The following is a 17,567-nucleotide window of genomic DNA, read 5'->3' on the forward strand; positions in this document are numbered from 1 at the left end:
TCCTAATCACATTATAAATGCCATTGCAAAACTCATCACCTTTTACTTCTGGATGGTACCAAGTTTCTGTTAGTTCTATTGCAATAGCATTAGTCATCCTAACCAGGAGTTCAAACTTGCTCATTTCATGGCAAACAACACTCCTGAAATTTACTATACACACAATTTAGACTAAGCGTTCTTATGATGTTTATTACCTTAATATGTCCTTTGAAGGTATGAGACTTTGTTTCCCCCATATTGCTTCCCTTTCATTTAAAACATTGCTGCCCTCAACACATCTGAATATCAGAAGGCTGTATGGATTCTGAGGCCCCACACGAGGCTCTTGAGATGGATGAATTATATTGACCAGGTTGTTGTTATTTTGGTTTTCAGGAGCATTAGCAACTAAGGCCATATTGCTCCAGGATATGCGGTGGTCATTCCCTGAACTTTCCGCATCTTCCGTATTTGGTGGTGACAGGCTCGAATCCCGGTCTAATCAAGAAGCGTGTGCTATGCACTGCTGCTCCTTCCCACCTGGCTACGGAAGCGCCAATTTTGACCCGAAACCCCTACATTGGATAAACACATACACATATATACTGTGACTGCTAACTATTGATTATGTATTATAAGAGTTAAACATTAAACAATGCATGTCTTAAAAATGCACAAGGATGACAAAAGCTTTGAAAATTGAAAAACAAATATGGTTTTATTTTAAGGAACATGAATTGAATATTAATAATTAATCATTGTGCAACAGCAAGATGCTAAGATTTCGGAGTTAAATATGGTATAATTAACAAAATTACACTGTTCTTACATTTTCTCCAGAATTCCATATGCAGGCAATTGCTGACATCTCTCATCTTTAAAAAGTGTAGCTAGCATACGTGACCGCTGTTGACCTTTGTTTTTTGGAAAAGGGAATGGGGAAGTGACAAGAAAAGATAAACCTATTAATCAGGTTAGCAGAAAAGAAATTGGCTTATTAAAGCATTTTCTTCTTCCAACCCTATTATATACTACACAATTACTATATTTTGTTATAACAATTATTATAAGTTACTTATATGACACAATACATTTGGCATGTGAGGACATGCATTATTTCTGAGTTTAGTAAAGCTTTGTTTGTTTGTTTGTTTAGTGGTTTTATGGCACATCAGCATCTGAGGCTATATTAACTTTACTAAGTCAAGTTTAATAAAGTAGTCTTCATTCTGAAATTTAGAGTAAAGATAGGACAATCCGTGTCCTATTACATGGCATCCTACCACAGGCAGGAAATGTTCAAATGAGTGGTCAAGATGTGACTGCACTATACTATTGCAGAGAATGTGTATACAGTAGGACAAGAATTGTTTAGTTAAACATTATACATTTAACCCACTAGATGGCATATGTGAGCCCTCTATGATACTATGGAAATGTTTGAAAGAAAGCAATACACAATTTAAAATTTGACACTTTTTAATGTATTCATTATCTTGACAGTATAGTAGTCAGAGCGCTTTATAGTTGACCAAACAGGAAAGAGAAAAAATGGTTGTTATATTAATAGTTAATAAAATCAGCAAAACAACACATAAAATATGATAGAGTATTGTCTAATTTATAATATGTACTACAGCATTAAAGAAGAAAGTGATGATCGTACATTTTGCATTGATTGTATGGTGTAGTAAATTAAATTTGTAAACTATGTGTGTGTACAGTAATGTGTATGTATATATAGGATCTATGTATATGTGTACATATTTAGATATATATACACACACACACACAGTTGTGCCCCCGTATCCACTGATTTAGTTACCTGCAGTTAACCACGAAAAAAAAATGAAAAAACTTAACATTGTCCAATACAATGCTTCCCTTTATATTTTACGATGTCGCGTATGGTTTGGTCACCAACATTGTAATGGTTCTTTAGAGATTTAACGAATGCACTGTTTTCAAACTTTTGAATAATTTCAAGTTTTTGTTTAATTTGAAGGCACAACTCTTGTGTTTGCCCATCATTTTCGTGATTTCTAAACAAACAAAAAAAAAAATTCCGATCCGACATCCCTGACATAAACAACGAAACAAAATTCGTCCTTTTGCAGTGCGATGGAACACAACAATTAACACGACACACTAAATCAAACTAAACATTTGGTCTCTGTCTCACACTCTCTCTCTCTTTTTTTTTTGTTTTGAGTGGTAGGTGTGAAGACAGCGGGGGTTGCAAGGTAATAGGTACACTAATCTCCCAATGATGACTTCGGTTCTTGTTGCTTATTTATGACTTGCAAAACATCTGTTTATACCTATTTTAGTTATTACTTGAATTTTATGATTTCTGGTCGATTTTTTTTTTTTTTTTTTTTTTTAAATTTGGAGTCTTGAAGTGTCCCGGTTAATCCAATCCCGGTAAATCGAGAGTCTGCTGTACTTTATTATTACCATATTTAATATTGGTAATGTCTTACTATGTGTTTAATTTATCAATTAAACTTTATTATGCGTATGCATGTCAAGAAAATCACGTTATATATGGGGTCAGCAGGTGTTCGTTTATATCCGCAGTTTCAGCCATCCACGGTAGGTCTTGGAACGCATCCCACGCGGATACGGGGGGGGGGGGGAGGTCTTACTGTGTATATATATATATGGCCAAACAGACAGAGGAATTGGTTTCAGATTTTAAAATAATCCCAAAATGAGCTGTTTTAGAGGCAGAGCATGTTTTAAAAGAGAATTATGACATCACATGATAGTGGTTGATTCACTTTCATAATTAGGCTGTGCTTAAAAAAGAAAAAAAAAGTTCTAATCACTGATGGTTGTGCTTCATTGAAACTTGCCCAACACAGTAAGATCCTTTTCTTCATTACTATAAATTTCAGGCTCCATTACAACAGCAACAGTCCTCTATCATCATGCATATCCAAAAATACATAGGCATCCATCCACTTTGGTGTGGTCTTTAAAAACATTTTCCCCTAAGTTTAGGCGACAATGCACTACTTAAAAATTTCTTTGCGATTAATAGGGGAAGAAGCATGAAAAGATTAATCTGTTGCATCATTCAAGACAACAAATGCAGCTTTAAGTTGTTTGATGCAGTCGAAGATCAGTTTTTTATTAACGGAATTCTACACAGAAACAATATTGTTTAATAGCATTCTTTAATATTTTTTCCTCAAAATTACACCTTAATCAAGTGGCCAAAGAGCTGATCTGATATCAGGCTGCAGTACTTGACACTAATTCCATGCAGGCTACGAGGTGCGCAGTTATCCACAAACAGCAAAATTTTTCTGTTTCTCTGCTCATCTTGTGATCTAAGTGTCTGATCCATTCTTTGTAGATTTTTGATAACATTCAAGTCTTTTGGTTTGCTTGATATATATAGTTGGTAATGTCTTTAAGCTTTTAAAGCATCACAGTTTCTGAGCTTTCCCAATGATTAAGAAACTTCTTTGTGTCAGACATATTTACTGCTTGGAGAATGGCAATCTGTTTTAAATCCTTCTTCTTCTACTTCTTTTTTTTTTTTTTTTTTTTTTGTACCCAGTTAAACGACTACACTGGGGTGGAAAATTGAAAAACAAAGTGGATATATTTTATACTGTGCCCCCCTCCACCATAATCTGATAAACTAGCCAATAAATGCTTATTTCCTGTCACTGACCTTAGCTATTGTTGAAATGTAGTTTAAAACCAAACAGATGTTTTAATGCTATAATAGATAAATGGGTAAAAATAAATATGTTACTTATTCAAAGTACTTACAACAGAAGAACAGAATCTCTTGTTTTAGACATTTCACAACTTTGGCAGGTTGGCTAATATACAACAGTATATTAGCCATAGAAATGCCTATGGCTAAGTCAAAACATGAACAGACTCTTTGCACAAGTGAAGACAACATACCTGAAATTATTGTTTGCTTGGCCTGTGTGTGTGTGTGTGTGTTTGTCAACAGATGTTTGTGATTCAGAAGTTTACTTATTTGTCATCTTTCAAAACTTTTTTTGGATCATCGATAATAGTGGCACCCATTAGTGACAGTTTGCTAATTTTTTAACTCTGAAAAGTGCTCATGTGGCTTTTCACACCATTTCTAACCTTTCTTTAAATAAACTTGTAAACTTGTTAAAGGATGCCACTGTTCTACCAGTCTAATTACACATTTAATCAAAGACAGCTATGTGTAGTATACACATGTTTCAAAATATTTTTTACTTAAGCAGCAATAGATAGGTTTAAACAAATTCAGTCTCAGCTGAAATTGTTTAAACCTACAGATTTTCCTTTTAGCACATTTAGTAGACATTTACTGCTCTCTACTAAATTTTCATCCACTTTCACAGGAAGCTCTTATTGAAGCACACAAATTAAAAGATGACAAGGACAGCCTGTTATCACCAAGCACTCAATCTTTTCTTTTAATACCCTCGATACTCCAGTTGTTTTAAGTCTACTACAACAGGTGCATTATAACTTGAATAGAAATCCCATATGCTTCCTACTTTCATTTTAATTTTTTTTTTTGGTGAATGGTCACCAGTGGGAATAGCTTGGAATCACTTTGATTTTCAGCAATTGAAAATGGTCCATTTTTTCCATGCCGTCACTACCTCTTCTTTCACTGTCTGTCCAATTTCACTAACAATTCTTGTTGCTTTTGCTCCTTTACAAACTTTTTTTTTTTTTTTTTGCTATTTCATTATTGGGAACTAAACAACTCAGAGGAAGATTATGTTCTATGACAAAAGATTCAAATAAACATTTGCCACATAAGACACAACTATGAAATATATTTTTGCATATATCTTTCTAAGCACTTCACACCTTCCATATACTTATTCGTTTGCCAGCACTTGATTATATCACATTTCCCAAGGCTCGAAATTGAAAAACCTCATTTACATACAGTACATAAATAAATGTGTTACCTTTTTCATATTTTATATGAAAAAGGCAACACATTCATATAAAAGCTTGTGTGCTATTATAATTATAATATTTCAATGTTACAGAACAAGGTATTTCACTGAGCAGAAGAGAAGAAAAAAAAATTAATCGAAATCACTTGTACCATAAGCATATTAAAGATGTATGATTTTTAACCGTACGTTTCAGAATTTCAGATAGACATTAGCTGGCAAGATGGAAAATGTCAGTCCTTTAGTCTTTCAATTGACATTTGCATTTACTGATACACCCACTCCTATATCCATCATAGTTTTAAAATAAAGGGATTATGTTCAAAGCACATAATTTTAGACTATTTTTTTGACTTTATCATGAGTGTACCTGAACCTGCTTGTGTGGGCCATTTGCCAAAGGGAGCAAGGAAGAGTGGACATGCCCTACAGAAAGTGCACTAGCAGTTTTTCTAATTTAAAAAAAAATTATTCAAAAATATATATTTGCAATTAAAAAGGTTCAAAATTGTAACCATCATGTCAAAATAAAGGATGTCATTACAAAATGAACATTCAACTATTTCTTGAGTATTTCATGATTATTAAACAGTGCACTTCATATGTTGATATGCCAGCTCAAGGGTTAACAATCTGCATTCGAGAATAATTACTGCAGCATCTGTACAGAAGATGTTTGAACTTCTGGTTCTGATGTTTTTAACCATAAGGTCAGCTTCCATCTTTCCTATGTTGTTTGATAGTCTTCCCCCACCCACCGTGTATCACAGTTGGTCTAAAAAAAAAAATCATCACACATTACCTTTTTATGGTGATACCATTTTTACTAACTGTTACATTATACAAGAAGGAAGCCACTTACCGTTCTGAATGCCAAAAAAAACTTTATTTTTCTAACCAAGAGGATAAAATGATTTTCTTGATCTAAATTATTATTATTTTTTTAACTGCCAATAAAGTTGAAGGAATTTTTGTTTATCATATAATATAAAAATTTCAAAATGAATACAGGCAGGTCTCGCTTTGCACGGTTCTGATATGCACAAATTTCAGCTACCACGGTTTAGTTAAATAATGCCAGTCCCCTAACAACACTGTTCAAATTTCAGTTACCACGGTATATTAACTGTGAGTAATTGCACAAAATACTTCACTGCTGGCTTTTCAGTCCATAAATCACTAAATAACAGATGCACATCATGATCAGTGACCAATCACATCACTTCTTTCAAAGTCTGTCACTGATTGGTCACTGTGTTATGTGTGTCAGTTCACACACAGACAGCAAAGCATGTACATATTTGTGTTGTCTCCAAGTGATAAATCCACATGACATTTTACAAAAATGGATAATTGGAGGAGGGAATTGGCCAACAAAGATGAAAGTGCAGCAAAGAAATGAAAAGTGATAACATTGGAAGTGAAATTGGACGTGATTAGGTTTGAAAATGGAGACAACAAAGAGAAGATAGGATGAGACCTAAGCCTGCATGGAGCTACGGTACGAATCATATTTAAGAAGTCCGGTGAATATAAAATACAAGGTAAAGTCGCTTTAACATCTTTCAGTTTAAATTGCACTAAGAACAGAAAGCCACTTATGGTTGAAATAGAGCGTTTACCACAATATATTAACTTTGGATTGAAGACTGTAATAATAAAAAAAAAATCCCAATCAATTTTGCTAGCATTCAGGACAAAGTGTTGAAGTTAGTTGGCACATTGAAAGGAAATGGCAATTACAAGGAGACTGAAGAACCTTTTACTGCCAATAAAGGCTGGCTTCATCGCTCCAGAAGTTGGCATGAATTGGTTAATGTTAAGCTATCTGGTGAAGCTGCTAGTGCAGATAAGGATGCTGCTGTGAAATTTGCACCCAGATTCAAGGATTACTTAAGGTAGGTGGTTATGATGATCATCAAATATTTAATGTTCACGAGACAGGTCTTTTTTGAAAGGCAACCCCATCAAGAATTTATGCGACAAAAGACGTAGGATCGAGAAGTGGCCATAAAAGAGTTAAAGACAGATTAACTCTTTTATTAGAAGGCAGTGCACTTTAAATTAAAACATAATCTTATCTATAAGTCTGAGAATCCCAGCGCATTAAAAAAATCATAGGTTACAATAACATTGTTTCAAGACATTTCAATCGTATTTTTGTTCAGCGATAGAGAGAGACTGTAGGCAAAATAATTTAGCATTAGTAGAGGCATATGACGCAAGAAAGAAAGCTTATGCAGCATCAGCCAAGGAAAAAAAAAAAAAAAAAAAACCCTCCGATTTCACCCCTCCGTTCGTTCCAAATACCGGTCCAGCTCAGCCTTAAATTTATTTAGCTATCAACTTCCACAACAAAGGATGGAAGTCTGTTCCACCAACCAACTACCCACTGGCTAAAGGCAAACTTCCGCACATCTATCCTTCATCTGTCTTTCCTCAGTTTGAATTTATGCCCTCTCAGGTGATTATTCTGAGCAAGAGGAAGAATCCCATCAGCATTGAACATGCTCAAACCATTCAAGGCTTTATACACCTCAATCAGATCACCTCGCAGGTGCCTAGTCTCCAGACACTGTGATTTGTAAAACTTAAGCCTTTCTTCGTAAGAGCAACCCTTTGTTAGATTCACTAATCTTGTTGCCCTTCTCTGTACTTGTTCCAACAGCTCTACATCCTTCTTAAAATGAGGCCTCCAGACCTGTATACAGTACTCAAGGCGTGGCCTGACCATTGCCTTATACAAGGGGATAATCACCTCCTTATCCCTGCTAGAAAAATTCCTATATATCATTGACAAGACACCATGAGCTACTCTTGCAGACTGTCTGCACTGCTCAGAAAGCTTCATATCTGCCTGCACAATTATCCCCAGGTCCTTTTCGTTCTCTACCACTGTCAGTGTAGTATTATAGAGTTGATACGTTACTCTGAGGTTACTGCTTCCCATATGTAGTACTTTACATTTGTCAATGTTAAACTTCATTTGCCACCTCTCAGCCCATCTGCTCAACTTTTCTAGATCCTGTTTCAGCAGTGTACTGTCATTAGTGTCCTTAACAACCCTGCCAGCCTTCGTATCGTCTGCAAACTTGGACATTAATCTTGATATACCATCATCAATATCATTTTTAAATACAGAAAACAACAATGGACCCAACACTGAACTCTGAGGGACTCCACTAATACATTAGTCCACGATGAGCAGTGTCCATTGATTACCATTCTCTGTCTTCTCCCACTCAACCATCCCTTTATCCATAGCAGCAATTTGCCTCCAATGCCACACTGCTCCAATTTCAGCAGTCTTCCATGTGCAATAGTATCAAAAGCCTTTCTAAGATCCAAATATATGATATCAAAGTTATTCCCTGCATCCAGTTCCTTTGTGACCACATCATAGTATCCAATCAAATTGGTCAGATTTAATTTAACTTTTAAAGCACTACAACTGTTGGATAATGCTGATTATCTTGGAAACTTGAATGGAAATGTGAAAATTAGTTTTTTTACCACCAAACACAACTTCATTAATTCAACTAATGGATCAAGGAGTTATTTCAACCTTTAAAGCCTATTAGACAGATTTTTGGATAGGCTATTGATGCTACAACTGGAGATCATACAATTTCTTTAGCTTAGTTTTGGAAGAAATACGACAAAGCATGCGATTAAAAATATTCAAGTATCATGACAGTAAGTAACAGGGAGTAATATGTATGTGCAGTATGGCAGAAACTTTTACCGCACTGTGCAAATAACTTTGCAGGATTCGAATCAAATGTAAATGGAGTTACAGAAGAAATAGCTGACTGTGGGAATGTTGACACTGCCACCGTTTGAGAGACTCTAGATATGCAGCCAGAGGAATGGTGAAGGTGAACTTAGACATAAATGAAGAAAGTGGTTGTGACAAAAAGGATGAAGATGTCCCAGAGGAAGTGATGCTGGCAAAAACCTTCACATTAAAGGAACTCTCAGAGATATTTCACGACATTGAAAGCTGATCCAAACTTATAAAGGAGTTTGACAATTTGCCAAGGCATAGAAAAGATGCTCGCTCTGTATCGTAAGTTAGATGACGAGAAGAAGGCAAGCACTGTTCAAACTACTCTTGATAAGTTTTTTACAAAGAAATAAAATGTTAATTCTCAAATGTTTTTAATTAACCATGCAAAGTTTTTAATGTTTTGACAAAAATTTTTAAAGGTCACGGAAACAATCGTAATTTTTACCATTGATTATTAGATCACTTTGCATGGTCAATTTTATGGTCCCGCACTACAGTGCAAAGTGAGGACTGCCCGTATTTTGTTAAAATGCAAATTGATACAATTAGATAATTGTATATTCCTGTTCATCAGAAACTTACCAGCAGAAGCCAGAATAGTACAAATGAGAGCATTTCTCAGTGCTGTCATTCGTTCAACTTCACTGATAATAGTGCGATAAGATAATTCATTGTATCGCTGAGCTGCTTCTATAAACTTCCTTCTGTAATCTAAAACTCTAGCATAGCATACCTGTTTCAAATAAAACCAAATAAAATTATGAAGGCATAAATATTTTAATTAAAAATTATACTTAGAATTAATATTAGTTCCAACGCTCCAAAAATAAATCAGTGACATATGATCAAATTAATGTTATTAGCTACTCAAACATCCAACACTCACCATCAAGTGTACAGCATGGTTCTTGACCCACAAAGAATATTAGTGTTATATGTTTGACAGACTTTTAATTTTGGATTTATAATCCCTTATTCCATCTAATATACACACACACTACAAATTTAAAAAAAAGTGAAATTATTTATTTTTATGACTACCTTATAGTATATCTGCAGCTGCTCATTCTTGGATTCTGCTTGAAGCAAGGAAGCTCTATTGATAAATGCTTCTGCTTGAACTGGATCATCATCTTCCAGATATAGTCGGGCAATCTTCAGATATGTTTCCAACTTGTAATCAACTGAATACTGTCTATAAAGTTACATGGAAGTAATTTTAAAAATTTTTGATTTTTAAATGAACAAATAACTTAAAATACCAAAATTAAACATCTGTGCAAGAATTTTGTTAATGTTTTTTTTTTTTTTTTAAATCAGCACCTAAACATGTTCAATTGTATGTATATAGTGAATTCATGTGCATTGTAATCAAGCAGTTACATTCATCATTAACTTTTAAGAAATGAGAACAGAATCCTGTCAGTAAGCCCTATATAGATATATTCTTTAAAATCCTTATTAACAAGGAATTTTTGTTCTGAAATGTCTGTAAAAAAAGGAAACATTATATTATGAGGCACTCCAAGCAAATATTTACTTGCATTTGTCATTATCACAAAGCGAGAATATGTGAATGCAAAAAATGTTCAAATCAAATATACTATGACACACCTGGAAACAAAACGTACACACACACACATGCCAGTTTCATAGACTGGTGAAATTACTGCCACTCTGAACTATCGATGTAGGGCATGGAGGTCTGGGATTCACGAGAAAATTGTTGTAGCAGTGCAGCTCCTTCAATCGTGTAAGGAAGTAAAACAAAATGGATGAATTCAATGATATATTTGATCTTTAGGTTAGGTGAAATGTAAATGACTACTGACAATATCGTTTGACTATCAGGATGAAGCCATTCAGCCACACAAATGTCTCCAACAGGTTGACAAGTATTAACTATAAATTATTTAAGGGCAAGAGCCTCATGCTACGAGATAGAATGAGTAATGAAAGCATCAATGAACGTAGCTATCTACCAACGTAGTTAAGTTAAATTAAATTGGCATCATTTTGATTATATCTCATATTGTGAATACTTTCACAACGAATTGCCATGGTATTGTACTATCTTGAATAAGTAAGACTTCACCAATGGAGAAGACTTACTCTTATTCTTGGCAGATACCACCACCCAGATGTTTCAATAACTCCAACTCAGTTATGAAGTATAACCTATAAATTATTTAAGGGGCAAGAGCCTCATGCTACGAGACAGAATGATACTGTATGGGTAAGTGCAAAAGCATCAATTAATGTAGCTATCTACCAAAGTAGTTAAGTTAAATTGGCATCGTTTTTGATTATATCTCATATTGTAAATACCTTCACGAGTTGCCATGGTATTGTATTACCTCGAATAAGTAACACTTCGCCAATGGAGAAGACTACTGTTACTTATTCTTGGTGGATAGCATGAGGCTCTTGCCCTTAAATAATTTATAGTTTATACTACTGGCATCTCTCATATTGTGAAGTTATACTTCATAACTGGGTTGTCATTATTGCAACACCAGGGTACCTGCCCACCCACCGAAGAGAAGCCAAAAGCTTTGAAACGGTGCCACCTGGGTGTGGTATCCACCGAGGATAAGTAACAGTAGTCTTCTCCACTGGCAAAGTGTTACTTATTCGAGGTAGTACAATACCATGGCAACCATTTGTGAAGGTATCCACAATATGAGATATAATCAAAACGATGCCAAACTATTTTAGTAGATAGCTACGTTAATTGATGCTTTCGCACTTACCCATACATTAGTTGACAATATTTAAAATAATTAAATGCACAAGGCATAATACATTAAGAGTTTAATATCTATATAATATCGGTGTTTAGATACACCATAGACAACTCTTAAAAAACTACAAAGTAGTTGTTGTGGGCATCATTTGCTCTTTCTCATATTGTGCTCTGCCTTCACGACGAGTTGCCATGATAATGCACTACCTCGAATAAGTAACGCTTCACTAATAGAGAAGACTATTGTTAGAATAAGTAACAATAGTCTTCTCTATTAGTGAAGCGTTACTTATTCGAGGTAGTGCATTATCATGGCAACTCGTCATGAAGGCAGAGCACAATATGAGAAAGAGCAAATGATGCCCACAACAACTACTTTGTAGTTTTTTAAGAGTTGTCTATGGTGTATCTAAACACCGATATTATATTAGTTGACAAGTATTACAAGCCTTCATAGTCATTACGTTTGCAGTTGAAAATTCTAAGAAAAGTAACGGATAACTTCCTGGAGTGCACAATTTTACATCATTTTATACCATAATCGATCACAGATCACAAACAGCTCCAAATGTATTTTTCAGAAATTTTTCAAATTCTTTATAGGAGTTAGAGTCACGTTCGATCTTCTTGTAAATGATTTCATGCTCGACTGTTGTTGAAACCTGTGGTAGGTCTACAACAAGCGATTGAGCTGAAACATGATTTTGTTTCTTTCTGGTGATGCAATTGAAGCTGGTTGTTGCGGCATACTCTGTCGGTTCAGGAATCAATTGAAAATCCTCATTTGAACTGAAATCTTCTGGATCAAAATCTTCAGGAAGTTCTTGAATATAATTTCATAAAGTTGACAGTCTAGCTTCTTGATGAGATGTCAATGTAGAAGGTTGATGTGATCAAAATCTTGAGAAGCAGATTTTATTAAACTCTGAATTTCCCCCCCTTTCTCTATGTTTTTGAACTCATTCTTTTGTCGACATGGGAGGCTTCTTTGGTGGCTTTAAAGCTTTTATTCTTGCATAATTCTCTCGATTTTCACTTAGCTGGAGTTTTAGCTGTCTTCGATATACTCTTATAGGTTGTTAACTTTAATTAGATTTGGTATTTTTGCAATTCAATAGTTAGCAAAATCCATTTGTAGAATAGGATGACGTTATAACCAAAAACTACTGCAAGAAGTGATTGTTTTTTGTTGCGTTCTTAAATAAAAACCGTTTCAATTTTTAAACGGTTTAATCGAACAGCTATTAAAATCTAACAACCCCTAAAATTATGAACGATGTAACGCTTTATGTACACACCTGCTACTTAGAAGGTTGATGCTGATCAAAATCTTGAGAAGCAGATTTCATTAAACTCTGCATTTTTTTGGTTCTGTTTTTGAACTTGTTCTTTTGTTGACACAAGAGGCTTCTTTGGTGGCTTCAAAGCTTTTATTCTTGCATAATATTACTACCTGTTGCTTATTCTACCGAATCAATTAGTGACTGAGTTAGCATCGTTAGCATCATTTGTATCATTTCCATAAGAAAATTTCGTTACCAATTGGTTTTGCTTCAGTCTGAAAATGTAGTAGGTGCCACCAAAGATGTTTTCACATCAAAAGTACCACAGACAGGCTAAAGATGGGGATACAAGAGAACCTTGTTTGTACTTTAATTTCACTTCTGTAAGTTGTATTTTTTAGGAAATACCTGTGGGGGAGGGGGAGTTGTTCCACAGACCAAAAGTAAGATCATTAATGATGATTTCTGGCTAATGACATTCCGTTTGCAACCCGCACTATAGTTTTTATTGAAAGAAGTTAGTGGCAAGCTAGTACTGTGGATAGCTTAAGGTTAGGGGAGTTGGAATTGGAGTCTGAGCCCCCTACATGGAAAGTGCTCTGACACCAGTGAGGCATTTTCGCCAGGGCCTGTGATGGTTCTCGAATGTCCCGACTAAGGAATAGTACACAAAAAGACTCAGCATGGAGGACAGTAGTTATTTTTGCACAAAAAATAAATAAATAAAATAAAATAAATAAATAAATACAAAATAATCTTATCTGGATTAAAGGTGTTACAATATGGACAGAGTGATGCTGAAATTGGCACATACTCACTTTCCAACTTGCCTGTTAGAAGGATCAGCAGAATCCTTTTATACAAAAGAAATGGATAAAAACTATATTTATTTATTATTATTTTTTAAATTTCTGTATTTCTCCTTTCTAGGACACCAAAATTTCCACTGTTTTCTAAACCTTTTATTTCACCGATTTGGTTAATTTCTTATCTCCATGTGATACACCAAATTGTTGTAGCCACCAACTGTCTTTCACCAAACTGTAATGCACTGAACTGTCTTATAATGAAGTGTCTTTCAATGAATTGATGTGGACCCAAGATAACAGTAATTAGACAGGATGTTATTTCATTATAATACTGCACAGTAGGAGAAAACAAATGGAGAGAGTGGGGCTAGGGCAGACTTCTGAAGATGTTGATTTCCAGAGAGTACTTAACTTTTTATGGGATAGGACAAATGCAAATGTGTGGGAGCAGATGATATGCCAGCAACAGCACTGGACATTTCCATGCTATTCTGGAATTACTGAGTACACTGCTAGGGTGTTTTGTACATATTACTTAAATATATTAATTTGGTGAGATAACAAGGAATTACAATCCATTGTAACTGAAATAAATAACCAACATAAATAAACACCATTTTGGGAATTCTAGGAATAGGATGGTTTACTGCTTTTGTTAACCTTGATTGGAGGGACTTATTTATACTGGTGAAAGAGATTGTCAACTGACACATCACAGATGAGAATATCTTGGCCATCTGAAATGGTAACTTTGGATAGTCTGAAATGTTGGAGAATTTCAGACCATCCGAATGGAGAACCACTAGATTCACCTTGAGGATGAGAGAAGTTTCCCTGAAATTGCATGTGGGTGATTTAACCCTGTATTAGACACAGGAAAATGCAAAATTCCTCCGTGTCTAAGAAAAATAATTAAAAATTATGGTTTTTTTTTTTATGCCACCTATAATTTCAATCTTTTCTGAACATAACTGTGAAAAATCCATGCTCTCTATATTAAAAGCACATATTTTTAATTAATTTTTGAAAATTAAAACTCACTTCAGATCTGTCGGAGAGTGAATGCAAATTTTAAAACCCCTGACCTTCAACCTACACTTTAATTTGAAGAGTGCATCACTAACAGCAGCGCTCGTTGCATGTAACATGAAGTGCATAATAAATAGTTTGATTCCATGCATAAATAGTTTGATTTGATGCTGCACCAATGTTATGAAGTGCCAGAGAGCATTACTGATTGGAGGAAAGCAAGTGGCAGTAAAGGGAAATTACTATCACTATCTTCATGACGTGTCAATCAACATATGCATATAATTAGGTTTAACCTACTCATGAATTTTTACTAACTATGTGATAATTAACAAAAGTTTCTAGAATTTTCTATGAACAATTCAAAGAAACCAGTTTCAACAACAGTTATTAGGAGTTTCATGTGTGGAATGGTGTAGATAAAGAACAAAACACTATAAGATAAAGCAGCATACAATTAGCTAATGCTCTGTGATGCCAGTACAGTTTTGCAATATGTTACAATTCATTTTGTGAATAAAAACCAGCAGTAAGGTTATTTATATGGTATTGTAATATTATTACAATACCATTTTGCTTCATCTGTCTGGTTAGTGTTTTTAGTGAAAGAAATATTATGGCTTAATACAAAGCTCAAATACTCCCGGATAATCATAAATAGAGATTTAAAATGCTTAAGGTATTTTAAATCTCTAAATTTTAAATCTGGGATTGTATCAAAATACTGGGATGCAGTATCAAAATAAAGGCATGTGAAGATTTCAATACTTTTTTTTTTTTAAGTTCAATTATTAGTGCATTTCTCATTGGGAAACAATTTCCTTTGATTATATTAGTATTAGCAATATGATGCAAGAAAGCAAAGTTTATACAGCACTAGGGGAAAAAATCATTTGTCCAAACCTTCCATAAATTTTTTTCAAACTAGTTGGATTTGCAACACTATGTGGAAGTTTATTCCAACAATTGATTATTCTTTGGCTAAATATAAATTTCCATACAGTCATCCTTTCTCAATTTAAATTTATGCCCTCTTGTCTGAGAAAGATCAAAGATGCCAGCTTGTCCAAACCTTCCATAATTTTTTTTCAAACTAGTTGGATTTGCAACACTATGTGGAAGTTTATTCCAACAATTGATTATTCTTTGGCTAAATATAAATTTCCATACAGTCATCCTTTCTCAATTTAAATTTATGCCCCCTTGTCTGAGAAAGATCAAAGATGCCAGCAGCATTTATTTTTACTTAACCCTTTTAAAGCCTTACATACACAATTAGGTCACTAATGCAGATGCCTAATTTCCAAAGAGTGCAATTTACAGAACTCAAGTCTTTCTTGGTAAGAATATTCTTTTGTACTCCTACTCCCAACTAATCTTGTTGTTTGTTTCTGCACCCTATCCCATAGATCTATATTCCATCCTAAAATGAAGTTTCCAAACCTGTATTCCAGTTGTGGCCTAACCATTTCTTTATATAATGGGATAATCACTTCTTTGTTCCTGCTGGCAAAGTTCCTGTATATCTCTGATAGAATCCCACGAGCTGTTTTAGCAGCTTGTTTGTACCGCTGAGAGAATTTCACGCCAGACTTTACAATTATCCCTAGATCTTTTTTATACTCCACTATTTTGAGTTTGGTATCATCAAAATGGTATGTTATTCTGGGATTACTGCCACCCAGATGTAGTACCTTGCATTTATCATTATTATATTTCAATTGCCATTTCAGAGCATATCTGCTTATTTACATAGATCCTCTTGAAGTAGCATACCCTGATTACTATCATTAACCACACTGCTCACCTTTGTATCATCAACAAACTTACCATCAAACTTGAAATATCAATATCGTATTATCATTTAATAAATATAATGCTGCATTGCACCAATTTATACAACAATCTTACATGTAATGCAGTATCAAAAGCTTCACTGAAATCTAAGTAGATGATGTCAAAATTATTCTTTCCATCCAGTTCCTTTGTGGCAATCTCATAGTTATTAGTTAATGAGATTTGTGAGGCATGACCTTTCTTTAACAAACCAGTGCTGTGCTTAGTTATAATCACTCCTATCAAGATGGTCTTGCTTCTTCTTTAAATAATGAGCCCATTATTTTCCCTGGCATACAGGTTAAACCAACATGTCTCAGTTACTCACTTCATTCAGATACCTTTTAACCACCCTTGTGAATAGCAGATACATTTGCACATCACCAATCTAGAGGTACTTCTTTTGAATCTAAGAATATGCTCATCATTATGGCAAAAGGTTTAACTACTTCTTTTGCATTTTCTTTTAATACAATTGGATAGATTCCATCAAGTGCTTTGTTTACTTTTAGCTGCAGCAATTGCTCTACAACCTTAGTTTCTGTTACTATAAAATAATTTAATTGCAGATCAGTATTAAATAAGGAATATGAAGCAATGCTCACTTGAGATGCTGCAGTGAATGGATCTTTCTTTTCCTCAATTGTTACAATGGATGAGACATGGTTTGTTTGTTTGTTTGTTTTTATTTGGTTTTTAGGAGCATTAGCAACTAAGGCCACATTGCTCCGGGAATATGCGGTGGTCTGGATGAGACATGGATTCCACTCTTCAATCCAGAAATGAAAATGAAGTCTGCCCAACGGAAACATGCTGATTCATCACCGCCAAAAAAAGTTCCATGTTGCTGCAAGTGAGAAAATGATGGTTGCTGTTTTCTCGGATATTGATGAAATAATCCTTACACATTGTATACCCAAGGGCACTACACTGACAGGAAACTCATATGAAGAAGTTCTGAAGAAAAAGTTTCTTCTAGCACTTCAAAAAAAAAAAGTCCACACAAACTGAATCACACTAATTTCCATCAGGACAATGCTTCACGCCAATCATTCTGGAAATGTGCAAAATTTTTTTAAAGAAAACAATACCGAAGTTATCAAACATCTTCCAAATTTGCCTACTATTGTACCTAGTGACTTTTGG

At 34.5% G+C, this 17,567-nt stretch overlaps 1 protein-coding gene across 2 annotated transcripts in view; it reads right to left on the reverse strand.

Moving 5' to 3' along the window:
- CSN4 (COP9 signalosome subunit 4) overlaps positions 1 to 17,567 on the reverse strand; it is a 134,027-nt gene that overhangs the window by 38,006 nt on the left and 78,454 nt on the right. For both annotated transcript variants that reach the window (XM_090378110.1, XM_090378109.1), the window contains exons 5-7: positions 9,760 to 9,913; positions 9,301 to 9,451; positions 812 to 896 (exon numbers count right to left, since the gene is read on the reverse strand). In XM_090378110.1, coding sequence (XP_090234236.1) covers positions 812 to 896; positions 9,301 to 9,451; positions 9,760 to 9,913 — 390 coding nt within the window. The remainder of the gene's footprint in view (positions 1 to 811; positions 897 to 9,300; positions 9,452 to 9,759; positions 9,914 to 17,567) is intronic.

Source organism: Mastigoproctus giganteus, chromosome 7 (genome assembly GCF_048544385.1).
Source record: "Mastigoproctus giganteus isolate SK-2022 chromosome 7, ASM4854438v1, whole genome shotgun sequence".
NCBI classification, from domain to species: Eukaryota; Metazoa; Arthropoda; class Arachnida; order Uropygi; family Thelyphonidae; genus Mastigoproctus; species Mastigoproctus giganteus.